Source organism: Homalodisca vitripennis, chromosome 8 (genome assembly GCF_021130785.1).
Source record: "Homalodisca vitripennis isolate AUS2020 chromosome 8, UT_GWSS_2.1, whole genome shotgun sequence".
NCBI classification, from domain to species: domain Eukaryota; kingdom Metazoa; phylum Arthropoda; class Insecta; order Hemiptera; family Cicadellidae; genus Homalodisca; species Homalodisca vitripennis.
The window spans coordinates 117967197-117994471 of NC_060214.1; the positions used below are offsets into that span (position 1 = coordinate 117967197).

Below are 27275 nucleotides of genomic sequence, written 5' to 3' on the forward strand. Positions count from 1 at the left end.
AGATTCGATGGAGTGACATGCACCATAATATAAGTCGACGTTGATTGTATAGAAATGAAGCGTCGTGTAAAATTTCAAGTGCATCGAGATATCGTGCGTCTAGAGGACAACGGATAGATATAAATACATTTTTCCAATCCCCGCCCCCCCCTCTCCCACGGATAGACTTCTCTAACGCTTAGCCAATAATCACTGACAATCCACTAGTGATTTTATCTTATGTAAAATTATTTTTGTTTACATTCACGATTACAAAAGTGATTTTTTACACAAATAGAATACTTGTATGTAAAGTGTTCTTTTTTATTCTAAAGCAAGTCCTATTTTATTGAACAAATTCCATGGATACCAGGGCCTCTTATACAAAAGAATTACAGACAATTTTTAAAATAATGGAATAAACTTTTGCTTTTTACCAACCGGGACAGACGAGAATACTGATCGTGTAGGCGGTGTGTATGATTGATGTTGAATGTCAGTTTCTGACAGCCAATAATGACAGTCCGATTGATGATCATCCACCGCATTGAGCCATTAGCTTCTAACATCACAGGAGTTGTTTGTTGGAGACACTCAAATGCCGTTGACTCTGTGCTTAATGTAATGTCGCGCTACGCCATTATCTTGCACTTCTGCAGCAATACTCTCCGGCGACAAGTCACAGTCAATAGTGGAAGGAAGTCTTCAAATTTTGTTCTGACATGCAATGCCCTCGTAACCTGGGCACTCCGGCAACCTGAGTTCGTTGGGGTAGTGAAAACTGTCAGCACTCGTTTAAAAAATGTGAGAGATTAGTGACCGCTGTCTTAGCTATCATCCTAATTCCAAATATTCCAGCATTCCCCTCGATTTATTTTAGTGCCCTTGCATATGCTGAAAACGAGGCCAAGGGTTTGTAACTAAAATCCCTTTGTTTTGTAACAAAAATCACTTTGTTCTGTAACTAAAAGCACTTTGTTCTGCGACAAAAATTACTTTGTTCTGTGACTAAAATCACACCGGTTGGTTGTTTAATGTAACTCATATAAAAAAAACTAACATCATAGTAAACCTGCATGGTGCAGATGGCATTTGATGGTTTGTTTGAGGTCAGGGTGTATTTGAAAGGTTTACAGAATTATATTAAGCTATAAATCCGATGGCGATAAGCCTCGTAAAATTTTTATGGATTACCTCTCGATAAAGGGATAAAATCAGTGGGGATTTAACTTTCTCGAGTCCCTAAACTCGTAACCATTTGACCCTCCTTCCCACCATAAACTTGTTTGTTAAAATTGTTCTACTGAAAGTTAACAATATGAATAAATTATTAGTTCTTACTTCTGTTGGATTTGAAACACTTTAAAAGAAAGAAAATACATTACCTCTTCATCATTTAGATTAATTTTTCTTTGATGTATTGAAGTTACTTGATACATTTATTCCGGTATTTTGTAAGGGTCATATTTAGAATGTTTCTATGACATTTTTATTTTTATTCTTTTCACTTCAATAAAGTAAAAATAAAAATATTTTATTTACAATAAGATTTTCAAGCAAAGAAAACCCCATGTTAAAAAATTAATAATAATAATAAATCATTAGTTCCCCATAATAACAAACTGAATATTACAAATAAATTTTATTGCCAGTGCTTAATAATAAATAATACTATGACATAACGTATAGCAGTAAATTAACAAATACAAAAAATGTTTTCTAATTACTTTATTTCTAATTATGTACTTAGAGTAATAAAAATATAAAAAGTAGGTTACATCCTTTTTAGATTTGTCTTTCTTTTTTTTAAACTAATAATTAGGCCAATAGATTTACAAAATAAGGGAAATTTAGGTACCCCATAAGAGGCTGTGCCTGTGTTGGGGATACTATATACAAAAAGGGTAAAAAAATAAAAATAGCGGAATCGAGCAAGAATGAAATGATAAAAATGAGTTATTTTAGCTTATGTAGTAAATAATGTACTCTTACGTTTCAAAGTTTAAATTTAGTATAACTAGTGTGCTGTATTAAACAAAAAGGATTTATGCATGATTTACAATTCAAATATTAGGCTTTACACATGTAACATTAAATATTATATTATAAATAATTATTTTATAATGCTCTAACGTGTCTATTTAAATATTATTATAACTTAGCAGACAAGACTAACCATACACTAATGTATTATCTTAAACAAATACTCAATATCATTTTGACCGATCAAACCATACTCTAATTTTTTTAGAGAATATATTTATGTTTCTACTATTTTTGACTAATTCTGGCAATAAATTATTTGTCCTCGGAGCTATAAAAGAAAAACATTTTGTAAAATCTGTTGTTTTTTGTAAGTTCTCCAGTATATATTTTACAAATATTTACTATGTTTTACAAATTATTTATAAAAGGGCTTGCAACATGGCAAACTCTCTGGCATCACACTATAGCTCTTGGGTTTTAATACAAAAAACACTAAATATACTGTTTATAGTGTATTTGACCGAAATTCGTTGCAATGAAACACAATGAACAAGAATTATAGATAAAAAATATAACCAAGATAATGATATTTACAAATTTTACATACTAGCTGATTGTACAAAGCTTTACTGTTAGCATTACAATGTTTCATTCATCACAGCGATTAATAAAAATAACAACAATGATATTAACAATTTTCTCAAGCAATACTTAATCTTCCGAATATTTTTTAAGTATCTGTCACTTCGAATTGAAAAGAAACATGCTCTAGTACAAACAGTGAGATTGTTGCGCTCGGACTGCATACGGACATGTTGTGGCCTCACGGTAACCGAGCCGAGCCCGCACCGACAATCGGCCGACTCACGTGTCGGGCACGGGGCGGTTATGTGTGTCCCAACCTTACCTCTGAGATATGATCCGGCAGATTATTCTAGAGTCGACAAGCACAGACAATAGTGATTTTTATGTTAGACGTTACATTATTTAAATGATACTTGAATTTACACTTAAACACAAAAATGTGTGTTCTATGATGTTGCATGCTTTAAGGAATTTGGCTGAGCGTCATTGAAGCAACGCAGTTGGCTGACTATTTTTCACGTTTGACAGGAGAGAATGTAAAATGTCTTTCCTGTAAGATTGTTTCTCTATATACTTGAAATCAGCGTTAGTCTGTTACGCGACACGTGCCACCTTCTCTACGTTGTGTATGACGTAAGTCCCTATGACCGACTACGCGACATCGGTATTTGTGCGCCGGCATTGGAGACGGTCGCCTGAGCTAAAAGTAGCCGCGGACGAGTCCAGCTGAGCGGCCTACGCTTCTATTGCGTAGTACAACGTACCGTCAAGTACGTTGTCAGTGTCTCTAGCACCCTGTACGCCAAGTGGAGTGCGTAGATTCTATAAAGGTACTAAATTTAATCACTGCAGTAACCGATACATTATCGTACTGTGTGAGATTTTCACGTTTCTCAATCGTACTAAGAAGGTAGGAGTGCGCCAAGTGCTGCGTAAATGGGCTTTGTCGCGATTGCATAATTTCAAGCCCATATAGCCCATTTATTTCACAGTTTCACAGTTCAAAAAATCTTTATTTTACAATATATTGTAGTAGCATATACATATTGTCAAGTGCAGTATGCACGTGTGACAAATCTTTACACCTATCACATAAAATTTTTATATAATTTGGTCGACTGCACATTAAATTAACAAACTAATCCTGCTACTTACCATTATTATACAATGTTTATATGGTATATAAACTTATACTAGTATATTAAACTAAAGAAATGCCAACAGACTCCCAGCTCATACCAGATCCAATTTTCACATATGACAACCACAACAACAAGTCTACATATTCACACATACATTCATAAGCCAATAATAAGTATATATTAAACTATTAATAAAAATAACAACAATATACATCTATATAATTATTATGATAACAACAATCAATAAACAAGTCAAACAAAATAACTATTCATATATGAATTACAATAAATAAACAGATAACATTATAAAATCTTTAATTAAAATAACAATACAAATAACATTTAAATAGATATATAACAAATAACGAACTGTAATAAATATTATAACAAATTTTAGTCATATAAATCAACAGAAAATACACCAATATAGTGAAATATAAAAAAATTCAAGAATCATTCATTGAAAGAAGGGTTATAGACTTGGACAGATTCACGTAATATTGTTATGAACATATTCTTTGACTTTCATTTTGAATTTGGGCTTACCTTGAAAAAAACAGATCATTACCACATTCCTTCAAAAAATTTATTATAAATTTTAATACCGTTATAACAAAATTGGTGCCTGGAGATTTCTTTCGTAAAATTAGGAACAATTAATGATATTTGACTAGATGATCTAAGATTTAGTATACTTTGCTAACACTGTAATTAAAGATATGTTGTTGAATGTAATTTAAAATACGTGACACATACAATCGGTTAATGTTCGGTATACGTTGTTCTATAAACAAATGTGAGACAGGTTCAATTTTTTTTTATATTGTTAATGTTTCTAACTGAAAATCTCTAATTAGTTATAATTGGTTTTAGGATACTCTGATATGTTCCCTCCGTAGTGTAAAATACCAAACCGAATGGTGCCTTCAACCCAGGAAGTATATAACTGCTATATAACTGCTTCAAATGTTCATTTTTTATATAATCTCTTAAAAAATACAAAATATAATTAAATTTTTCGTAATTTTCCTGCTAAATAATTTATATAGTGATCCCATTTTAAGTTCCTGTCAATTATTAATCCCAAATACTTTACATAATCTACAAATTTCTATTTCCTTGCAAGAACACTTATATAGACATTGATGTGTGTGGCAATACATTTTGTAGCTGATTTGAAGTTCTTTACTCTCTTTATTCCGATCAAAAAATAAAACACATTTTGATTTAGCTGTATTTATGAGAAGTTTATTATGTATTAACCATTCCGAAATATGTCTAAATCCTGTGTAATCCACGTCAAAAGCCCATCCCCACTGTCTGAAGAAACATACTAAGGATGTGTCATTTCATTAGGCTACCGTGCCTGAAGTGTTTAGGATTTTACTCAAATTAGTTTGCAAAATTATTTCCCGCGATTCTCTCGTGCCATCAGGTCACCCATTAGACCCATGTGAGAATGTTCGCTAACGCTCAGCAAAGATTCGATGGAGTGACATGCACCATAATATAAGTCGACGTTGATTGTATAGAAATGAAGCGTCGTGTAAAATTTCTCAAGTGCATTTATATCGTGCGTCTAGAGGACAATGGATAGATATAAATACATTTTTCCAATCCCCCCCCCCTCTCCCACGGAATAGACTTCTCTAACGCTTAGCCAATAATCACTGACAATCCACTAGTGATTTTTATCTGATGTAAAATTATTTTTGTTTACATTCACGATTACAAAAGTGATTTTTTTTTTACACAAATAGAATACTTGTATGTAAAGTGTTCTTTTTTATTCTAAAGCAAGTCCTATTTTATTTAACAAAAGTTCATGGATACCAGGGCCTCTTATACAAAAGAATTACAGACAATTTTTAAAATAATGGAATAAACTTTTGCTTTTTTACCAACCGGACAGACGAGAATACTGATCGTGTAGGCGGTGTGTATGATTGATGTTGAATGTCAGTTTCTGACAGCCAATAATGACAGTCCGATTGATGAATCCACCGCATTGAGCCATTAGCTTCTAACACCACAGGAGTTGTTTGTTGGAGACACTCAAACCGATGACTCTGTGCTTAATGTAATGTCGCGCTACGCCATTATCCTGCACTTCTGCAGCAATACTCTCCGGCGACAAGTCACAATCAATAGTGGAAGGAAGTCTTGAAATTTTGTTCTGACATGCAATGTCCTCGTAACCTGGGCACTCCGGGCAACCTGAGTACGTTGGGGGTAGTGAAAAACTGTCAGCACTCGTTTTAAAAAATGTGAGAGATTAGTGACCGCTGTCTTAGCTCATCCTAATTCCAAATATTCCAGCATTCCCCTCGATTTATTTTAGTGCCCTTGCATATGCTGAAAACGAGGCCAAGGGTTTGTAACTAAAATCCCTTTGTTTTGTAACTAAAAGCACTTTGTTCTGAGACAAAAATTACTTTGTTCTGTGACTAAAATCACACCGGTTGGTTGTTTAATGTAACTCATATAAAAAAACTAACATCATAGTAAACCTGCATGGTGCAGATGGCATTTGATGGTTTTGTTTTGAGGTCAGGTGTATTTGAAAGGTTTACAGAATTATGTTAAGCTATAAATCCGATGGCGATAAGCCTCGTAAAATTTGTATGGATTACCCCTCGATAGGGGATAAAATCAGTGGGGATTTAACTTTCTGGAGTCCCTACAACTCGTAAACATTTGACTCTCCTTCCCACCATAAACTTGTTTGTTAAAATTGTTCTATTGAAAGTTAACAATATGAAATAAATTAATTATTAGTTCTTACTTCTGTTGGGTTTTAAACACTTTAAAAGAAAGAAAATAAATTACCTTATTCATCATTTAGATGTAGATCACTATTGTGTGCTTTTATAACAGAAGTGGAAAACCTCTACGACAAGCTACGTCTTTCACATCAATTACACTCTTCCTCGATTCGTCTTCGAATGTTCGTACTGGATAATTTTTAGTGTACAAACTAGGTATTTGGCGAGCACTGCCCCGGGTTCCCGATCACGTAACTACGGCCCTGCCGGGGTGTTCACACCTTGAGATTGAGGACGCCTGGAGAAGCGCGAGTTCGCCGGTAATCCATTGTCGCGACTCGGTGTGGAACCGATCACCTCCATGACGGAACGATCACGCATCGGCCCCAAGGATGATGACTGGCGATAGGATCGTCCGCGCGCTTCCTCAATATACACTCTGGTGGTTCGGCTTCTAGCAGATTTATTACTGAAAATAGTTGTATTGCTTCCATTTGAAACGTGGACATACTCGTTTTTGGTGTTGAATGAATTTCTTTCAGATGGGGGAAATTCAATAATTAATGAGATAAACTAGGGAAAATGCTAATGCATTGTAAGCGTATTTCCACTGGTTGAGTTTCACTCGCATAAAAAACAACTCCCTTTTGTGACTGCTTTCCGTATTACTTCAAGAGGGTCCCTACTTAAGCCAACAAATGGCCGTACAGTATCAGGCCTTCGGGTGGACAACACCGGGCTGTATTGCATTTCTTCTAATTTCTTGCCTTTCAGTACCTACTCTAACATAAGCAGAGAGAGCATTACAAGTCTGCCTGTCAGAGACCATTCTCCGAACAATAGTGTCAGTGGCGAGTTAGTCTATGGCCACCCCACCTCGAATCCCCTTCTTTCGTTTTTCCACCGTTTGCAAAAAAAGAATGTGTGGTTGGCTTCTTCGTGCTCCGCGTCCCCATAGGAACACTCCAGACTTGTCCATCTTGAATAGAGTAAACGCGGTTGGTAAGACTAGATATTTTACTTATAGGCTTTTCAGTTGGCATTACTGGGACGGACCTTGGTCAGGCGATGACTCGACCGACGTTGCTGCGTCCATAACCTCAAAACTTAACATGGTTTACTAGGTTGGACGGGACTTTCTGATCAATGGGCTCATCTGTGTCCTTCAGCAAGGTAGGTTTGGGTATTCCGATTATAGGTTTGCAAACAGCAGATTTCTTGATGACCATGACTCCGCTGCTTTGAAACGTACGAGGGAAGTTCAATAATTGTTGAGATATACCGGTGTAAAAAAGCGTGGTCGGTAAATTTCGATTTATACTTGGATTGGTATTACTGGGATGGATCTTGATCAGCTGATCGGTCAACGATGTAGTGTTCATAACCTCAAAATTTAACAATGACTCACTGGTTGGTTGGCTGGCTGGAGATGAGAAATCTGCAAATATCTACCTGCAGAGTGACGGAAGTGTACGGTGAAAGTTGCATTAACCGCGCAATGTCTGTGAATGAGCGGTTCAAGAATTGCTGTTGTGATTGTTGAATACCGTTCTCGCTAGCCAGTTCAAGGTTCAAATTCCTCATATATACAGCCAAGCATACTTTGTGAATACGTGAACACCAATCAATGCTACGATCAAGATAAAGGAATAACGGTAGTGCGTATGTATACATGAACAGTTTTGAACATTTCTACGAGTTTTTGTAAAATTTTGGGAATACCTGGGCAGCACTGAGTGCTGGTAGGTAGTAGTTACAGAATATGATGTTGTCTGAAGTCTAGGACTAAAAATAACTAGTGAGTAAGATGATGAAAATGTAGCGTTGGTGGTTTGGTAAACACAATAAATATGGTTCGAGAACCGAATAGTAATTCGCCCTCTCTATCTTCATTGAAGACAACTGTTTGAAGATAAAACCTGTTCTAATCAAATCTCAATGTAAACTACATGTTAGGATGTTGTTGGTCAACGTCTGATCTTTATAGTCCGTATAAGCACCCAACCTGGCTTTTCTTGAAATCGATAGAGGAACTTTGCCTAAGAAATTGATTGTCATCCACCGTTATTTGGGTGAAAGTCGAAATGGTAAGGTATCAAAAGGATTAAAAATGTGAAACTAGAATTTTTCTCAGCTCATTTTTTTACTTTGGCACATTTGAAATCAATCGTAAGTTGGCTCGTAAGTAAATGTTAAATCAACGTCAGCTAACCGTATACAGACCCTTAAGGTGACTACCCTCAGTGTCTTTGCCTGGTTGTCTGGCGGTTACATTACAGTTATGTGTGTGTCTGACTATCGGGTTTCAAGTCAACACTGTCAGTATGGTCGTTTATTAGTTTTAACCCTTTTGACACCTTCCCATTTCGACCCCCATCAAAACTAACGCGGCTCGCGATCGTGGGCTTATACAGTGCAAAGAAGTGGCCTTCGGGAATTTTGAGGTTTTAATTAAATAAATATAGTTATATATTTAAGCTTGTATATGTTGTGATTGCGTTCTAACCCAAAACAAATTTATATTGATAATTAATTGTTATCGATTATTATTATAGGTTATTCATAATTTAAAATGTTGTATTTCAGCAGGTAAACGAACCAGCCCAACAAACAGTAGCGCTAGATTTTGAACATTGTAGGTTGGACAATCAATAGTGGTGAAGCGCGTGCTTTATTTACTTTTTTAGTTTTTTTTTATAAAGAGGTCTGCCTACTTTTAAGCCTTATGAGCCTGTGCTACGGTTGCGGTCCGACGTCTTAGACCGCGCGGCCACTGGCTCTGCCTAAAATATGGTATTTTAGTGGTTTGTTAAAAGTATTTAACGGCCATTTTAGACTTAATTTAAAGTTTTGTATTAATTTTATGTAGCTTAACACGATCTTAAAACATCCTCTTATAATTTGAATGTTAGGTCGTGGGTGGAAAACTTAGCCTTGATATTTCCCTCTAGGAATAAATAAAATATTATCTCTCAACACAAGTTGTGCAAAAATAGAACGTTTTTAAAGAACTAGGCCAAGTGCAAGGCTCGGAGCATGGTTTGTTGTGACCTTTTAACTATGCAAGGCGCTTTGTGCAAGATATGCAAGGCCCAGGCTGCGAGTATAGCGTGCCGAGATTGCATCTAGTAGGGGCGTGGTCTGTGCTGATTTATAGTGCTGCATGCATGAGTTGTGCTGGCTAGTGAAGGGGTGGGGCGCGTGCATTATATCGAGTTACTCGGCTAGTAATAACAATTGAGAAGTCCCCTGCGCATTGTTGGCATAAATAACTGGACTTGTGTGTATCAACAATGTGACAATGGAAAAACTGACAAGATGGGCCAAATGTATCGACTGTAAATTGTGTAGTGAGTTTTGTAGAGTACTGTTGTTCCATTATACAAGTACTTCACGTAAACAGGTTAGCTATAATTAATGAAATTAGCTGCAGTAATGTAAAGGGTTGTTGATTAAAACATTTTTTATATTACGTAAGATAAGTTGTTTTAATCTGCGTACTGTTTTTGTGTGTATTGGGGAGGGCGGCTTGTGCTCTTAAACATTTTAAAGCAAGTTTGTCCGAGTGGGGAATAGAACCCACGACCTCCTGTTTAAACAGCCTCAGCACAGTTCCTACTCTTTACGTTACGTTTTGTATATCTCTAAGTTAACGTTCCCATATTTTCATTTCTATAATGTACACCACGTGTTCGGTAAATGTCACTAGCTCACATTCTGGAGAATCGCATGATTATCAAATAAATAGACGCTGCAACTACTCTTTCGGTCTAATCTTAGGCGTCCAGTGCCAACATTTTAATTATCATTCCAACAATTTGTGTTTTAGGTACTGTAAATTTCATTGGTACGTCTTCTTAATCTCTGCCACAGGTGTCGTCTTCAATTAAATAGGTCATTGACGTACGCTTTATCTTCTTTTCTAAACGAATTTACCAATCTCCTTCTTCGAAATTACCAATTTACCAATCTCCTCTTCCAAATTACGAATTTACCAACCTACTCGTCCAAATTACGAATTTACCAATCTCCTCTTCCAAATCACGAATTTACCAATCTCATCTTCCAAATCACGAATTTAGTAATCTCCTCTTCAAAATGACTAATTTATCAAATCAACTCGGCCAAATTTCTTAATTTTGAAACTGAAAAAAAACCGAACGCAAATGTTTGTTTTTATGTTACTAAAACATTGTTTCTTGGTGGAAATAGATTTTCGTTACACACACCATTGATACATTCAAAGCTAGATAGCAAGTATGGAAAAACCAATTTTCACACGGTTTTCACGTGATACCCAGGGCCTGGCCCTGCGTGATACCACAGTCCGTTTGTACTATATTTTTATCGTCCTCCTCAGCACACCTTGTAGCCATTTTTGGTGACCAAGCAGTCCATAATCCTCCGCCCCATTTGTCGTCTTAAGAAAAGGTTATTCCATGAAGAAAGAACATTATGCTAAAACGGATTGTGGGGTCACTTTTAGAAATGGGATTTTCCCCGGAATACAGGTTACAACAGGCTAACGCGAACGTGATACTCTGGTAACTCAAGTCAGGAAAGCGGACGCGGTGTCGCCGGAAGGAGGAATGACAAAAGCCGGCTCAAGCTCGGCCTGACGACAAGGGGGAGGAAGCCTTGTGTGGACTAGTGGACGGGGGGGGGGGGCAATTAATGTCACACCGAGCGAGTAGCTCGAGCCCTGCAGGTGGAAGTGCCGATCGTGTCAAAGCCATTATTTTGACTATTAAGGGTCAAAGGGACTACCTTCTTCGTTTTTTTAACGGCAAACCCCTATTTTTCGACCCCAAGAATTCGGCAAAACATGTTTTACACCCAAAAAATACCCCAGATGCATTTGTTTTAAGATTTTCAAATATAAAGGTAGGTTGAGTTGTACGCCATCATGAAAGTCTATTCACTGATCATTTTGAATACTTTTCGTTTAATTCGCTTCTTGTATACACTCTCAAATTTTTTATTGTTACCTCGATACTAATGCAGCAAATCAAAATGTTGATCCAAGATTACCAAAGTAGTAGTACTCTTTCTAGAAATATACAGTTTTCACTTTTCAGCTCACTTACCATTTTTTTAAATAGTTCAAATTTAGGATATTTTAAACTTTGAATATCTTAAAAATTCAAATAGCAAGGTATGACTTTCATGGCTCTATCATTAGATCTCGTAAAAACTAAATGGTTTTATATTGGATGGTTGAGTGGCACCAAATATATATTCTTTGGGGTCGAAATATGTGGGTTCTCGAAAAAGTAAGTTTCTCGGTTCATCCGCCATACATCGCGGAAAGATTGTCTGCCTCACCCTGTACAGTATAGTCAGTAGAAGCAATTAAAAGGTAATGATGAATTTAAAAATCTAATCTTTTATTTCAATCCGTTGTTGTTATAAAATGGTACTCCTGGAATTCGTGTTACATTGATCCCTCCACAACCCGACTAATTTTCACTGGAATGAATGTTCTGCTGTGATATTTTGTTTTATTCAGCAAAAATCAAAGATTCTTAAGAGCGAGAATATTTTAAGTCCGTATACAAACCATCCCAACAATCGCCATATTTTGGTCCGCTCTCTGAAAGATTTCCGAAGGCGAACATACGAAGTATCGGTTCTTCGAGGATTTTAAATTATAAGTGTGGTGAATTTAACCCTTAACACAGCGCGTACCCATTTAGATTGTCTAGTCCCAGTGGTGCAGCACAGACTACCATAGCTGTGGTGGGAAGAGTTGATTCAATGTGAATGTTGGGTTTTGCTCCAGTTCACCTTGCTCTCAGTCTAGCGTCTGAAATCTGGCGCTGATGCACACTTGACTCCTAGAATCGGGAGTCCTTCGTCGCCGACTTTTTTTGGATCTCTTCAGACGAACATGACTCCCGATTCCAGGAGTCAAGTCTGTGGCAGCGTCAGATTCCAGACGCTGCTCTAAGAGACACATGCATGAAGCAAATTATAAAATATACCCTTGCACATTTTGGAATTTCATGATTTGCTAGAACAGTCTGTGTAGCTGTGGACAAGACCATGATTTGTAACCTGAGCCATAAACCTTCATCACAGCCACTTGTGAAGTCATGAAGTCGGAGAAGTTGTTCTTGCTGGAATGTTCTCCTTGACCTTCGTGGCAACAAACAGGCGCTCACCTGAACCAGTCACCCTCACTCCTATTGTATCTTGCATGGCAACACTCGTGACTACCTTGACACTAGTAATACCGAGTATCTGTATAACACCGTCCGTTTCGAAACAGGACGCGCTTGGTCACGAAGGTGCTTGCACATTCACGATGATCAGCGAAGGCTACGATGATGGGATGGTTGGTATTGGATTAGCTCCTGGAATCATCATTACATTTCACTCATCGTGACGAGTGGGATCGATCTTGGGAAGTTTTCATTCAGCTTTTCCTAACTTCTCGTTTCTCAGTATTCGCTTGTAGTCCAAGTGCTTCCTTCAGAGAACACGAGTATCGAATAACTCTCTTGCACGTTTACGAAGTCCATCATGAGTATCATGGATCAAAATCAAAGGGCATGCCATGGTCGTACAAGTTGTATTATTTTAGAACGGGGCAGGCGAATAAAACAACATTTACCTAATTATATTTAATTATAACACTACTTCAGAGTGGTACAAAATAATTATTTGCTGTCTCTTGCCTAATTTTGTATTGTATTATCACTTTATTAAAATTTAAAAATTTTTACTTCAAGGCAAGGTACGACTGCCTCCCATGGAGCAGATTCATCTACCGAATCATCATGCTTAATGAAATTACCATATATAACACATTCGCCGCAATCCCCTGAATGAAAGTGTGACTACTACTACTCCCTGGGTGTTCTGTAACGAGGCGCGATCAATTAGTGTTTAATGGCGTCAACGGTCCAGGAGATCTCCTCCCGGGCACTCCAGCCTGTCCCTTCTGCGGGAGGCGAGCCGTGACGGGATACCTGTGGCTGTGTGACGGTGATATGATCCGTGAACTCATTACCATTACACCCGTGAGCCGGGACCAGTGGTCCGAGACCGCGTACAAGACGGTGTCTCTATCAACTTGTTCTGGCCTCCTGATACCCGACCACAGCTACACCTGCTGCTGATAATACACTGGATTAATTAAGTCACAATCCATGCAAGGACACAGAGAAGATTGCATACAATTGGAGAAGTACCACGGGAAAGAAGTGGTCACAGCGCTATCCGACGGCCAGTTCTAGTACTACGATTGACCACATCTTACGCAAAACAAAAAGTAACAGGTCCTAGTTAGTGAATAGGTTTTAATGATATTTGTCCACATACAGCCTAATAATATTGTAAATATGAAAATGCTTTTGATTTGCTTTACTTTCGCGTATAAACTATTCAACCGATTATGAATGCATAAGAAAAGTAACAATACTTATTATTTCAACATCGTGGCAGCAAGGCAAACCAATTTATTTATTCTGGACCAACAAATCAATACACGAGACACTAAATGCAGTTTTTATGACAGAAAACTCGTCGAGGTGACAAGGTATATGATCCTGATTAGGTAGGTATACAAATACTGATGTAATTCTTAGACTGTGCCGAAGAAATGTTTGATATAGCGAACATGTATTGGGAAGCAAGAACTTTACCGTATCATGTATTATCTTCATATATGGATGGCAACAGTCATTATGTAATTATTGAAATGGGTTAGTATTACTGATGTTGATTTTAATTTACAATAACAATATCTACATCCATACAATAAAAAAAAAACTATACTGCTTTTAATTCCAACCTCATTACAAAAACTATATATAGGTATATTTATATTGTTTTTTTGGGGCCAAGTAGCAAACTACAATTTTGCGTTGGAAATATAATTAATAGTGCAAAACCTGTGATCGGAATTACTCACACCTTTTCTTTACTGTCCTCTTAATATTAATCGTAAACGCTGTAAAATGGATACCTGATGCACGATATATGGTTAATTCCACTTTAAAATGTCATAGGACCCTATCATATTTCATCACAAGTGCTTTCACTAAGAAAACAATGAACAACGACTTTGGAGTTCCTCAACATTGATAAAAAAAATACTTCAAGTGTTACTGAAATCGTGGGAGTTATTCAAACAAATACACGGAATGTTTCATAGAAATTGCGGGCGAAGCCGCGGGTATATTGATGTCTAAATATAAAAAATAAACTTGTTCAGTTATGTATCGGTTGACGTAACGTACGACATAAGATCGACGATAAAAGATAAATTAAGAAACCAGAGTTCTCAATTCTGACGTAGTTCTAAGAAATTTTTAGCTGATTCAATGAAATCATTGGAACAAATCATTAGTATCTTTTATATATAGCCTATTTTCAGGATGAATTTTTTTGGATGAACTCTCGAACGTAACAGAATAGTTTTCTCTACTTCAATAGCGATGTGGCTCTGTTATGCGTTGGACTAGTTTGATGCTATTCAAGTTAATTGAAAGGGTAGCCTCAATACTTGGAATAAAAGGTGCCTAGACAGTCTCGGGTCATTTGGCATGGGTTAACCAGCGTGCAACCGAGCTTGGTGTCGTTAGTAGTCTAATTGCGGGGAATTAGAGCACACCTTCGGTGACTGACTACTAAGTAGACGAGACTGAGACACCGTTCCCGCCTTCCCGCCCTCCAGCCCGCGGTCGTCGTTTCGGGTTGCTGCGGTTCCCGGTCCACTTGTCGGGTTCTGATCGGAACCGGTATCTCCTCAGGAATCTTCCACGGGATTCGTGCATCAGCAGAAGCGATCGTCTGAGACGGCTTCAAACCTTACAGTTTTCTTTTCCCCATTACGTGTTCCAAAACGGCTGAGTGGTGTCACATCGTTCCCAGTGTGATTTTTCACATTGTTTGTATTTTATTTCAATACACCTTATTTCTGCAGCTTTTCATTTAGTTCGGTGTAGTGGGAAGGAATTGCCATCAGTAGAAAGACGGTGTCCAGCTAACGTTAAAGGCTCTGTTAGCGTTGCGCCTGCACTTAAAACGTTAGGCAGTTATTGCAGGACACCGTAGTGCATTCATTGCATCACAGGGTCTGAAGGCATGAATGCGTATCGCCATCAAAACTAAAACCGATATTTTCTACTATTTGATAAAAGAAAACTCACAATTATCCGATAATTTTATTTTTTTTCACACGAGGCCTTTCGACATCAAAGATTCCATCGTCAGGTGTGAATCAACAATTCGAAATATAGTATACGTATTTTACAATTTAAAACACTTATCAGCCGAGTAGAGCTTAATATAAGATTTGTTTATTTAAAAGTAAAATAAATAAATATTAATATATGTATAAAAGTTTGGGTCAAAAAGAATTTAGTCATATTTTGGAGGAAGGGTGTACATATTTTGAATCGGTCCAAAACCATTGTTTAATATTTTATCTGTATGTTTTTTATGTGTAATGTTTTATAAGCGTTGAGTTCTTCTTGTTTACGGACTAGTTTTATTAATGTGAAGTTTTTAAAGGTGTGATTTGTTTCTAATGTATGTTTGGCAGATTTTCTAATTTGTCCGTATTTATATGGCAGATTTTCTAATTTGTCCGTATTTATATGACAGATTTTCTAATTTGTCCGTATTTATAATATCTTTCGTGTTCTTTAAATATTTTTTAATGGTTCTTTGGTGGTTTTATTTACACCTAACGATGGTATCTTTGATATCGAAAGGCCTCGTGTGAAAAAAATATTGGATAATTGTGTCTTTTCTTTTTCAAATAATAGTTTTTCCAATAAGAAGAGCTCCTCCTTCAATAAAACCGATATGTTCAGAATTATCTTTTCTCAACGGACGCAGTTACTGAATAATTTATCAGCGTATGCACAGACAATGTTAGTCCGGTATGTCACGTGATGCGAGAGCCGGAAATTTATGGTCGTGGCCATCAGTGAAGGTCCACTGGACATTCTGGTTCTGGCTCGGACGGTTCTGGTTCGTGCGGCGGCGTGGCATGGTGTTTACCAGGAAGTCCTGAACTGACCTTTCTGCCTTTCACTGCTTCCTTTCTCCGATAATTGACTGCTTCTTGGCTGATCAAAGATGCCGATAAAAATTATTTAACATTTAATATATAATATAATCAAACGCGGGTTGAATGAATTAAAATATCTCAACATTATTTAACATTCTCAATTGAATCACTGTAAGTTGTTTTTCTTGTCGGTGTTTAATTTTAATCAGTGCTAGTTGCCGTACCGCACAAAATGTTTGAGATCAGGGGCGTAACTAGGACTCGTGGATTTTGTGGGGGGAGGGGGAGGGGTGAATGTTATTAAAGAACCACACTGGGGTTATGTAATAAATCTAAATCTAGTACATTAGGTAAGTCTTTTTCAAAATAAAAGATTTTTACTGTTGTTTTTCAAACAAGTTAATAGTTAGATACGTATATATTTTTTTAATTGTTTGAGCTTATTTAGAGGGATAGGTTCTATTCCCTTCACCCCCCAGTTACGCCATTATTTAATATGAAATGGAGCTGAAATAAAAAGACAGTAAGTACGCGTATGTTTAATCTCTCGCTGTATTTTGTCTAAATATGCATCAGTCCTTTTTTTTACAAATTTCTAAAATGTATATCAGAACAATTTCTTAAATTTCAATCACATATGTTCGTCACAACGCGCATAGTAGTACGAGATAATATGAAGATGGACAGTAAAGAGGCGCATGTCGTTTTTAGTGGGGATGGTATTTTCTCAAATAAACGAAAAATGTATTAAGACTTCGAAACAACATTTATCCAAAGTATAGTATACATTTTCATTTGAATTATTTACGCTTCAAAATAATTATGTAATGTACACTGTACAGTGTAAATGAATTTAGACCCAAAGGGAAGTGTTTTGTCTTGTCAAGGCGAGACTTAATTAGTTTATATTTAATTATCTCTATTATGTTGCCTAGTACTAGTGGTGTAACCATTCAACTATATCGGCCATTACGTCATCCTCCCCTCCCACTAAATAAGTGAAATTGAGTGGTGTAGAGGACTGGTACAGTGGGAGGAAGTCTGTAGTTTTGAGCTTTTCAACTGTAGTGCACAATTTGTAACCTTTGTGACATATATTAGGGTGAGTAAATTTACCGATTTGTTTTACTGTTTTAAGTAAAGGTTGTAATCCGGTGGCAATATGTGTTTTATTTGTAATAAACATTATGTTCCTGAGCGTACCAGTAAATTCATTACATCTTGGAAAAAAACAAATAAATTATCAACGATGAAGTTTTTTTAACGGACATACGAGTTTTTAACTCAACTTCAACGGTAGGACACACCACATATCGCGTAACAGGCGTTGCAGAGGTTGCACGCAAAGTTTCAAGCCTATCTCATTAGGTTACATGATTTTTACATGGCATATATGTCTTATGATCGTACTCAGTTTGGAAGTTTATTTATTGTGCGATATTCTCGTTGCAATATCAATATTGTATCAATTGTATCGTATCAATTTCACTTCCCTATCCACTAGAGCAATGTAAAAATGTTCGCTAACGCTCAGCCAAATTCTGTAGAGTGACACGCGCCACAATCATCAAACTCGATGTTGCTAATATAGTAATTAGGCTTCCTGGAAAGTTTCAAGTCGTTAGGTTAATATCGTCCAGACAGATAGACAGACAGACAGAAATTAAATTTTTCTAGTTCCTGGAGTAATAGGCTTCGCTAACGCTCAGCCAAAACATGAAATGAAATAAAGTGCATTTAAAGTGGCTGCGGCAATTATGTTTTGCTCTTTATTTGCAGTTTAAGTTATAACATGTTAGGAGTGTGTATGGAATTTAAACAAACGTGTTATTTTTAAAATCTTATTCTATTCTACATCTCAATTAAGTACGGTTGTTTAGAATAATAACAATAATTCCATCGTCTTTTACTTTGTCAAAAGAACAATACAACCCGGAAACGACGATGAATCGCGCGAGCCGGACGATTAGCGGCTAGTCAATCTAACGACGGATCTCGTTAACGTAATTGGGTTCCTAGGAGGTGCCCACTTTCAGTTACAGCGGGCGGGATGTAAAGGCGCCGCGACGTCTGACGCAGGCGTCGAGTGCGTAGCGTCTCCTTCATCTCCCCCCTCCCCCCTCATGCGTGATCAATACCCTCCCAGATGGGCCGCCACTGTTTATAAGCGAGAGAACACTCTCAATTTCACTTCTCCCTAGTTTATTTTAAATTTTAACTATTCTTCCACTGTATGTATATTTCTTGATGGCCACGATTTAAGTGCACCTTATGTCACGATTTCGTTTGCATATCTATAAAATAAAACGTTTTTAAGATTGGTGATAACAGTTTTTGTGGTAGTGAACTGTTTTAATCGTTTTTTTAGCTGGGTATGTTTTTACACAACATTTTTTGCATGAGTAGTTACAGTCTCAACTGTTAGATGATTGGCACACTGAATGACTGCCAATTTTAACTTGTCGGTTTCAACTAAATACTTTGTTTTGTTAGTTTAAACTCTTTTCATCAAAATATAAGTTTAATTACAATAGTTCTGTAAAGTTAAATTTCACAAAATTGTACAGTTACTGGTAATAATTGTTGAGGCAGACCATATAAATGCGTTGGAGCCTTAAAAAAATACTGAGTGCAATTTTAATGCTATCTTTCAAATATTTTTAGGAACCTAAAGCCCCTGAACCCCTCCCTCAATTTCCCCCTTATATTTACCCATGATTAATATTAGAGGGCAAATGGGGATGTTACATATGCCAGTCAGCTAATTGGTTCTGTAAATAGTGACTTTAAAAATTATAATATGCAATTATATACGGCTTATATTATTGACCATTGTACAGGTAGATGTAACGAGTCAACTGTAGTGATACAACCTTGTTTTGCCCCATAACAACAGTGCTATTTACTTCACACACTTTCATGTCCCTATTTTTATCATAAAATGATTGGAAATATATTATTTTAAATACACGATTAAGACAAATCTAACCACTTTATATTTTTCTTGTAAACTACATAAGTTATTTAATATTTAAATGATGACACACATACAACTTTGAGAAATTTTTCAGAATGACAACTAAAACTATTTTTAAAACTGAAAAATCTTTTGGATGTGTATTAATAAGTTTAAAATTAGTGATCTCCCATTATTCTATGACAAAATATAAGGTCATAAAGTGTCTGAAGTTTAACATTGCTCTTATGGAACTAAAATCAAGACAGGCCGCCAAATACAGTTGGCTCTTTATTATAAGGTCTGGATCCCTGTTGTGAAAATTTAGGATTAATACCTATCCGAATGATAAAGAAATAAAAAAATGCGTTCATGTGGAATGTGCTTGTGTCTATTTGTGTCACTTTATGTTTCACACTCCTGTATGGGTCATCTGTGGTGAGGGAGAAAGCCCCTTCTCTCTCTCTCTCTCACCCCCTCCCAGCTCTTGGGATTGAGGTGGTTGGACTTTGAGTCTAAGTTAAAGACAGCATAGGTTCAGATTCTGTCTATGATATTTACCATTTACCCTTTTTATCAATACCATCGACCTTGTATAGTGTCGATTCTCCCTTTTATTCTGTTTGATAAAATCCTCGCACAGGCCATTGGCTCATGAAGATGGGCAGAATAAGGCTCAAAAAGAGTCTGGCCTCTCCTTCTCTCCCTCCCCTCCCCCCTAAAAAAGAAAAATATCTTAATAAAATACTAAATTAGGACTTGCACCTAGATCATTAAACGAAGATCATTGTATCTTGATCATCACATCAGCTGGTTCTCCAAAGTCATCTAGCAAACATTAGTTATTGTCAGTATTGTAACAGCAGGTAGTGATCAATCATTGATGGTCTGTGTTTGTGTTACAGTTCTATGCAGCAACAGGGTCAGCCAGATGACCAAGACCTACAATGACATAGAGGCGGTCACTAGGCTTCTTGAAGAGGTAAGCAGTCGTCGTACTGTACATTATTTTGTGTTTAAGAAGATCTAAGCTCTGTACGGAAAAACAAAAATAACTTGAAGGGCCGGCTTTAGTAAAATGACCTTCAGTTTTTTTTCTGAATATGAGGTTGCTATTTATATTTTTGACCTAATAGTAAAAAAACAAGTATTTATGATCAAATCTACTTTTATTGTTTTTCAAAATGTTCTTCATTTAGCTTACTACACATTTCCATATGTTTTCAAAGCATTTTTTCCACTCCGACTGAGGTAGCTTCAAAATATGCTAAATACGCAAAAACAGCTTCTTCTGGTGTTGAAAATTGTTGAATATGCAGTTTGTTTTTAATGTATAGGAACAAAAAAAGTCATTGGGTACCAAAGCATGGCTGTATGGTGGATTGTCTATTAACTCGACCTTCTGTTTGGTTAAAAATTCAATTATTTGAGCAGCGGTGTGTTTTGTCATTGTGATGATGAAGAATGATTCGCCTCTTCTTTGACATTTTCCGAATTTCACTAAAGACTTCTAGCAAACAAATTAATGTGTACCATCACGGTTGATTGTCTTAAGTTGCTCCAACGCCTCTGTTGTCACAAGACTAGTAATGCCAAAAAAACAGGCAACCATTTACTTCGATGTGCCTCTTCCTCAAACAGCTTATGTTGGGTTTGGCTCGTTTTGAAAGACCCACGCAGTTGATTGTTGTTTTGTTTCGGGGTTATATACTGTGCCATTGATGCACCTTTAGCAAATTTTTTCAGCATTTTAATGCACCAGTTGACTTGAGCCTTCTTTTGAGCGTTGGCCAGGTTATGCAGGATCCAACAGGAACACATTGTTTTGGTCAAATAATCATGCAATATCTTGTTGATACTAGTCATACAAATACCCAAGGCCGCCTCAATCTCATGGTATGCCACATGACGGTCTTGTTTCATCAGTTCAAGAACAGTATCAATGTTTACAGGCACGATAGGTTTTAAAAGGCCTTCACAAATTTTTTCGTGGAGTGAACATTGGCCATGTCTGAACCATATTATACCAGTTTTTGACAGTGCTGTAAGGTGGGGTTTCATCAATATATAATGTATTAAGGACATTGATGCATTCTTTTTGTGACAATCCATGTAGAAAGTTATGAAAAATAGTTGCACAAAGGTGTTCACGGATAAAATTCCACTTTTTTCTAGGGACTTCACTTTTCAATCAGCTGCAAAAAACACAAATCGCACTCAAAAGACAAAATACTGTGGTTGACGTTATGTTCAATAATGTAAAGTTTATAAAAGTTTATACCGCAAATGCCAGCTGATGCCCTGGAAACGGTCAGTGTTGCCAAAGCAAAAAATGTAAATAGCAATCCTCTTAAGATCAATGTTAAAACTCATGCAGTTTTACACTCTTAATTTTGATCATAGGTTTGTGGAATGTGTCTTATTTTAAAGATATGATTGATACACACCCATAAGCTTTTTGCTGTCTTTGGAATGTGTATACTTTTTGAATATTTAAACGATGAAGTATTATAAAGTTTGAGATGTTTTTCTGGTTAATCCATAAAAATATCAAGAAAAACTAAAAATCATTTAGATCCGTATAAATTTTGAATTGCATTTGAATTCTATCTCTAAAATGAGGCACTTCCCATAGTTCTATGACTAAAAGTAAGAGCCTAAAACTGCAAGTTTAACATTGGGAAAAATTCAAGGTCGTTTAACTGTAGCAGCTCTTAATATTTTACAATATTGGTTGGAAATGAGTAGGTAAACAGTACAAATATAACCTAAAAGAAACAAGGATTCTATAAGTAAGGGGATAATAGGGCAACTGGAAGGGTCTTACAAAACTTTTTCACAAAACACACAAGTACCTTTAAGTATGTATACGAATTTGCTCCCTTATTTATTTCATTTGAAAAAATCTACAGAAATAAATTTGAAAAACCATTTCAATTCTATTATTAATAGGTAGTTATATTGGTGGCCATAATATCAACACTAAATCTCAAATACTTGTCTCGTTTTGATTAATATTCATTCATCTAAATGCTTTGTAGTTTTTTCGATATTTTTATTGTTTTTCAATAAAATTTTATCTTTCAAATACTAAAGAGTATATACTTTCCAAGAAAAAGTAAAAACATATTAATTGTATTTAAAAAATAATCAATTTTGTTATTTTTTGGATAAAAAGTAAGGGTTTAAAAGTGTGATGATTTTAGGGGATAAAACTACTGGTTGTTTCATTACAGCCAGCTCTTAAATAAAAAAAATTGTTTTGGTTTTAATTTATAAATCTATGGTAAATATAATTTGAATGGTTAATGTGAGGTATTATGATTATTTTTTTATTTTGAGCAATCAAATGTACCTGTGGTTTATGTTATTCTTAAAAATAGAATTACTCCATTGATATTGATTCAATCTGGAATTTTTCCATTTATTAGCTTGCTTAGCAAAAGGGCGTTATGTTAGGTTACGAAAGTAAGCAATCCAGATATATGAAGAAGCTTTATTTAAGGAATTTTTTCCAATTTACTTGATGAAAGGAGTCGGATTTTCTCCTAATTACCGTCTTACCTCTTCTCTCTATGGGGGTCAGCAGAAGAGAAAAAGAATGAAAGTGTTGAAGCCTGATGGGCTGAACTGTTATGAAGAGCTATCAGGCCACAACAAAGAAATTGCTCCAGCAAATGGGGTCGTTGTTGTGGTGAGAGGAAGAGTAGAATTCAGGTTATGTCCCCAGTTTAATGGTTACGTCCATTAAACTGTCTCCAGGAGTGCAGAGATCTCTGTGCCGTCAGTATTTGGTCAATTTTCTCAGTGAGAGTGAATCCGGTTGGTCACAACAAAACTGAGGTTGATACCAGAAACCTTGCACAGCGCTGGTGAAGAGTTCATTTCTCTGGTGCCTCAATCACATTGGAGACACGTATTTTTGTTCTCCTAGGACAAGAAGGTTAAAAATTGCACTTAGTCCTATAAAAACCTTAGCTTCCGGAGTGACAGGATATTCAGGATGGGTGAGGTTAGGGGGGGTAGAGGCTGTCTCCTATTAAGATCCATGAGGAAAGAATTAGGGCACTAATCTCAAAGTCATGTCCCCCGGAAGAAGGGGAGGCCAGCTCTGAACCAGCCTCTCCGGTCAAAGCAGCCAGGGGGTGACACACCCTTGTTGAGGCTAGCAAGAACCTTGATAGTTAGAGAACGAACCCAACTCCAACACCATCTCCACAGTAGACTAGAACGTATCGAATTGCCCTTGAACCCCAGAATCTCAACATTTGCGGTAGTGATGTACATCCTGGACATCCATAAGATTACATTTCCTAGTGATTGCTCCTGGACATCCATAAGATTGCCCAGATTTAAATGACACATCGGTTTTTGCTGTGCCCAGTGGTAGGTTCAACTGGAAGGTATAAACCAGCCAGAAGTGATCCCTGCTGGGTTTAGAGATATGCATGTTACCATTATGAAATGTACATCAATCTATAGATAATAACGTGTAGTACAAAACTTTGTTCTCAAATTTTATTATTTAAATAATTACAGATCAAAAAGTATGCTATTTGGTTACAAAATTTAAAACTTTTTGCCTTAACCGTTACAGTTGAGTGAAAAAATTATAATAAATTTAATATACAATAATAAAACCTTTTAACACTTTCAATATATTTTATTTGTACAGTATACATTTTGAATTCAACGAATTCATCATTAGGTACTTGTATATTATTGTATATTTATATCAAACACTTTTCGAGTCTACACTTAAAATATTATAATACAATTTAATACAGATTATAGTAAAACTGACTCACTACGACAAAAAAAACCAATTTGTGAGTGATTTATTGAAGCTTTACACTTTCACTCTTTGAGTGGGAGGTGCGACTTTTGGAGAATTCATAAGAGGCTTTGGTCTGAGACCAATTCAGCTTTCCCAGAATGTTTTTATACAGTTAACCTTTATTTACTGGGCTGTTTACTAAGCTGAAGGCTGAAAAAGCTTGAGAAAAGCAAGACAAGGTTGGACTGAAAAGTATTAAAATGTTCTTTATTGAATTTAGTTTTATATTTGTGAAATAACCAGACTGTATGCGTGAAATTAGTGAAGATAACCTATTAATTGAAGTGTAGTGGTAGTTTTTTCTAAACTGTGGAGCACAGATTGTCCTGCCATCATAGAAACTCGGATAAGATACCTGGGAGCATATCTCCTCAGCCCTAAGGATATCAGAGAACAGGAGCCCTCAAATCTGATTGGTTTCTGCAAAAGCCTCGGACTTTGAGGGCACAAAATTAAAGTGAGGGCACAAATATTAAAGTAAGGGAGGCGCAAATGTCCTTTTAGTACTAAGTGCGGTTGGACAAACTTCTTTTCCCTCAGGAAGGAAAAAAAAAACGAAACCAATCAATTCATTATGTACTACAGTCATTTAAGGTGCTGGGTGACCTATTTACCTGGTTGTGAAGTTATAATATACAGACTCCAAATCTCACTTAATTGTTCGCACAAAGTGTTGTTAACCATTTATCAGAACATGCTATAATAGTAAACAATGCACTTGTGATTAAGATATCAGCATTACATAACTCTGATCATAATCCTTAAAGTAACTATCTGGTGTCTGAATTTGGCTTTATCTTCAAGTGTTACTTAGGTTGATAAAAAAATATTGATATCTAGTCTATTTCTGTCTTGGTTAAGAAATAAAACAAGAAATTCCTTAGTATATGATATGGAAAAGGAATATACATGGAAATATATATATATATATATATATATATATATGTGTGTGTGTGTGTGTGTGTGTGTAGCTTATTTCTATACTACAATGCATGTATTCTCTTTGTTTTTGGGTTTACTGTAAAACATAATTTCACGTGAGAAAAGTTCGTGAAGTACTACGAGTATAAACAATTACCAGTATAAATAATATATGATTTAACATTCACAATAAAATCTGTTTACAAATTTATGTACTCTCGTTTTTCTCGGCTCACCAACAACCCCTAAGGATACATATAAGATGAATGTAAAAATGTTAGAATTTTATTTTTACTTTTACTTTTGATCTTTTTACTCCAAAATCAGTAGAGGACTTCCTTCGGCCAAGAGGCACGTACAAAGTTTCAGGACTGAAGGACAATTCTATTAAGAGTTACTACAAAGACAAAACAGACAATGACAAGATTTTAAGAACGCGATAAACGCTTGCTTAAGTACATCGGTTCCTTAATAAAGCAGTAAACATAGTAAGAAAATAAGAGTAAACAATTATGTTTACTCCTTGGAAATGGACACAATATTAAAAAAAAAAAAAAAAAAAAAAAAACAAATTTGCAGTTCTTTTTCTGTAAAACCTAGCTAGATTCAAGTAAGTTATTTTTGAGTTTTTTGAAAATAATTTAATCACAATAAATCAATGTTATTTGGAATTTGTGTTTGATTAATAATCAAACTTTAATAATCAACGTGTAGTCAATATGAATTTTTAATTAGATATTTAGACTTACATGAATAGCAATTACAATTTATTTCTTTTTTACATTAAAACGTTTCAGTATTTATATTAAAACATCCTATTCAGTGTAATTCTCTTAGAAAAACTGGTATACTCATACTGAAGTTTTTTTGGTTTACTTAGAAATATTACATTTTACTTAAACTTTTAAATCTGTAACATTATAGGTGTATTGCACAATAGCTAAGTACAGTATTGATGTTTGCTTTAAAAAAGCCATTAGATGAGAAAGCCCTTTTTAAAGCATGCAGACCAGAAACTGATAACGTATTGTATAAAGTCCAAAGTCTACTGTGATTATGAGTTCATGAAAGTTCACTTGTCTTTTGATAGACAGTCCTAGTCAATGAAAATTCTATCATATGTGCATCAATGGTTGAAATTATCATTTAATAATATTGTGCATTTTATATTGGAACATTGCTTAAGTAGATAAAAGTTGTCATTGGGTTGTTAATTAACCAGAGTATGTTGTCGGTGCAGAAAGAAAAGGACATCGAGCTCACAGCTCGCATCGGCAAGGAGCTACTCGGCCACAACCAGAAGCTTGAGGCCAATGTTGCGTCGCTAGAGGGAGAGTTACGAAGTGCCAACGAGAAGATAACGCAGCTCACACACGAGCTCACCAAGAAGACTGAACTGATCCAGATCCTCACCAACGATGTGGACGACTCGGGTTCCGAGCCAGGTATGTAACAACAACAAACAATACATAAGAAAAAATTGTAAATCAATATATTATACAGTATAAAATGAGTAACAACATGGCAAATTTTAGAAGCACCATATCCAAAATTTTGCAGCTGTGGTTTTTTATCTTGTAATAAGAACCCTAAATATACAAGCCAGAAGAAAAAATATGCACCAACATTTTTAACTGAGTGTTGTTAGCAAATGAAACCAATAATTAGAACATTAATACCACCATTAATTACAAAATTAAGATCAACATATCTTCCATCTGAACACAAAGTGGTATAAAGTGGCAAAACACAATTTTTCAGGAGAGCATAAATAAAGGTTTGTAAACTTTTTTCATGAGCAATATTTGTAGCCATGGATACATTTTTTACATATGTGTACTTGTGTTCATTTCATGGTTAAAATTTTAGGTAGGTTTTGTATACAAACAAGAAAAAAGAACCCAAACGAGCTGAAACTACAAAAATTGATCTTATGAATATTTCAGATTAGCTCATTGGCCAGCTCGGTACACCAATATAGATAGTGGCCATTCAAACTGTAGAAACATCCACAGTTCCATTATTTATGAACCAAGGGAAAAAAACAAAACAAAAATTTCAGGGTGTTAACTGAGTA

At 35.9% G+C, this 27275-nt stretch overlaps 1 protein-coding gene across 4 annotated transcripts in view; it reads left to right on the forward strand.

The window, feature by feature from the left end:
- LOC124367984 (trafficking kinesin-binding protein milt-like) overlaps window positions 1–27275 on the forward strand; it is a 143955-nt gene that overhangs the window by 89724 nt on the left and 26956 nt on the right. For all 4 annotated transcript variants that reach the window (XM_046825244.1, XM_046825246.1, XM_046825245.1 and 1 more), the window contains 2 exons: window positions 20346–20422; window positions 26439–26643. In XM_046825244.1, the coding sequence (XP_046681200.1) occupies window positions 20346–20422; window positions 26439–26643 (282 nt within the window). The remainder of the gene's footprint in view (window positions 1–20345; window positions 20423–26438; window positions 26644–27275) is intronic.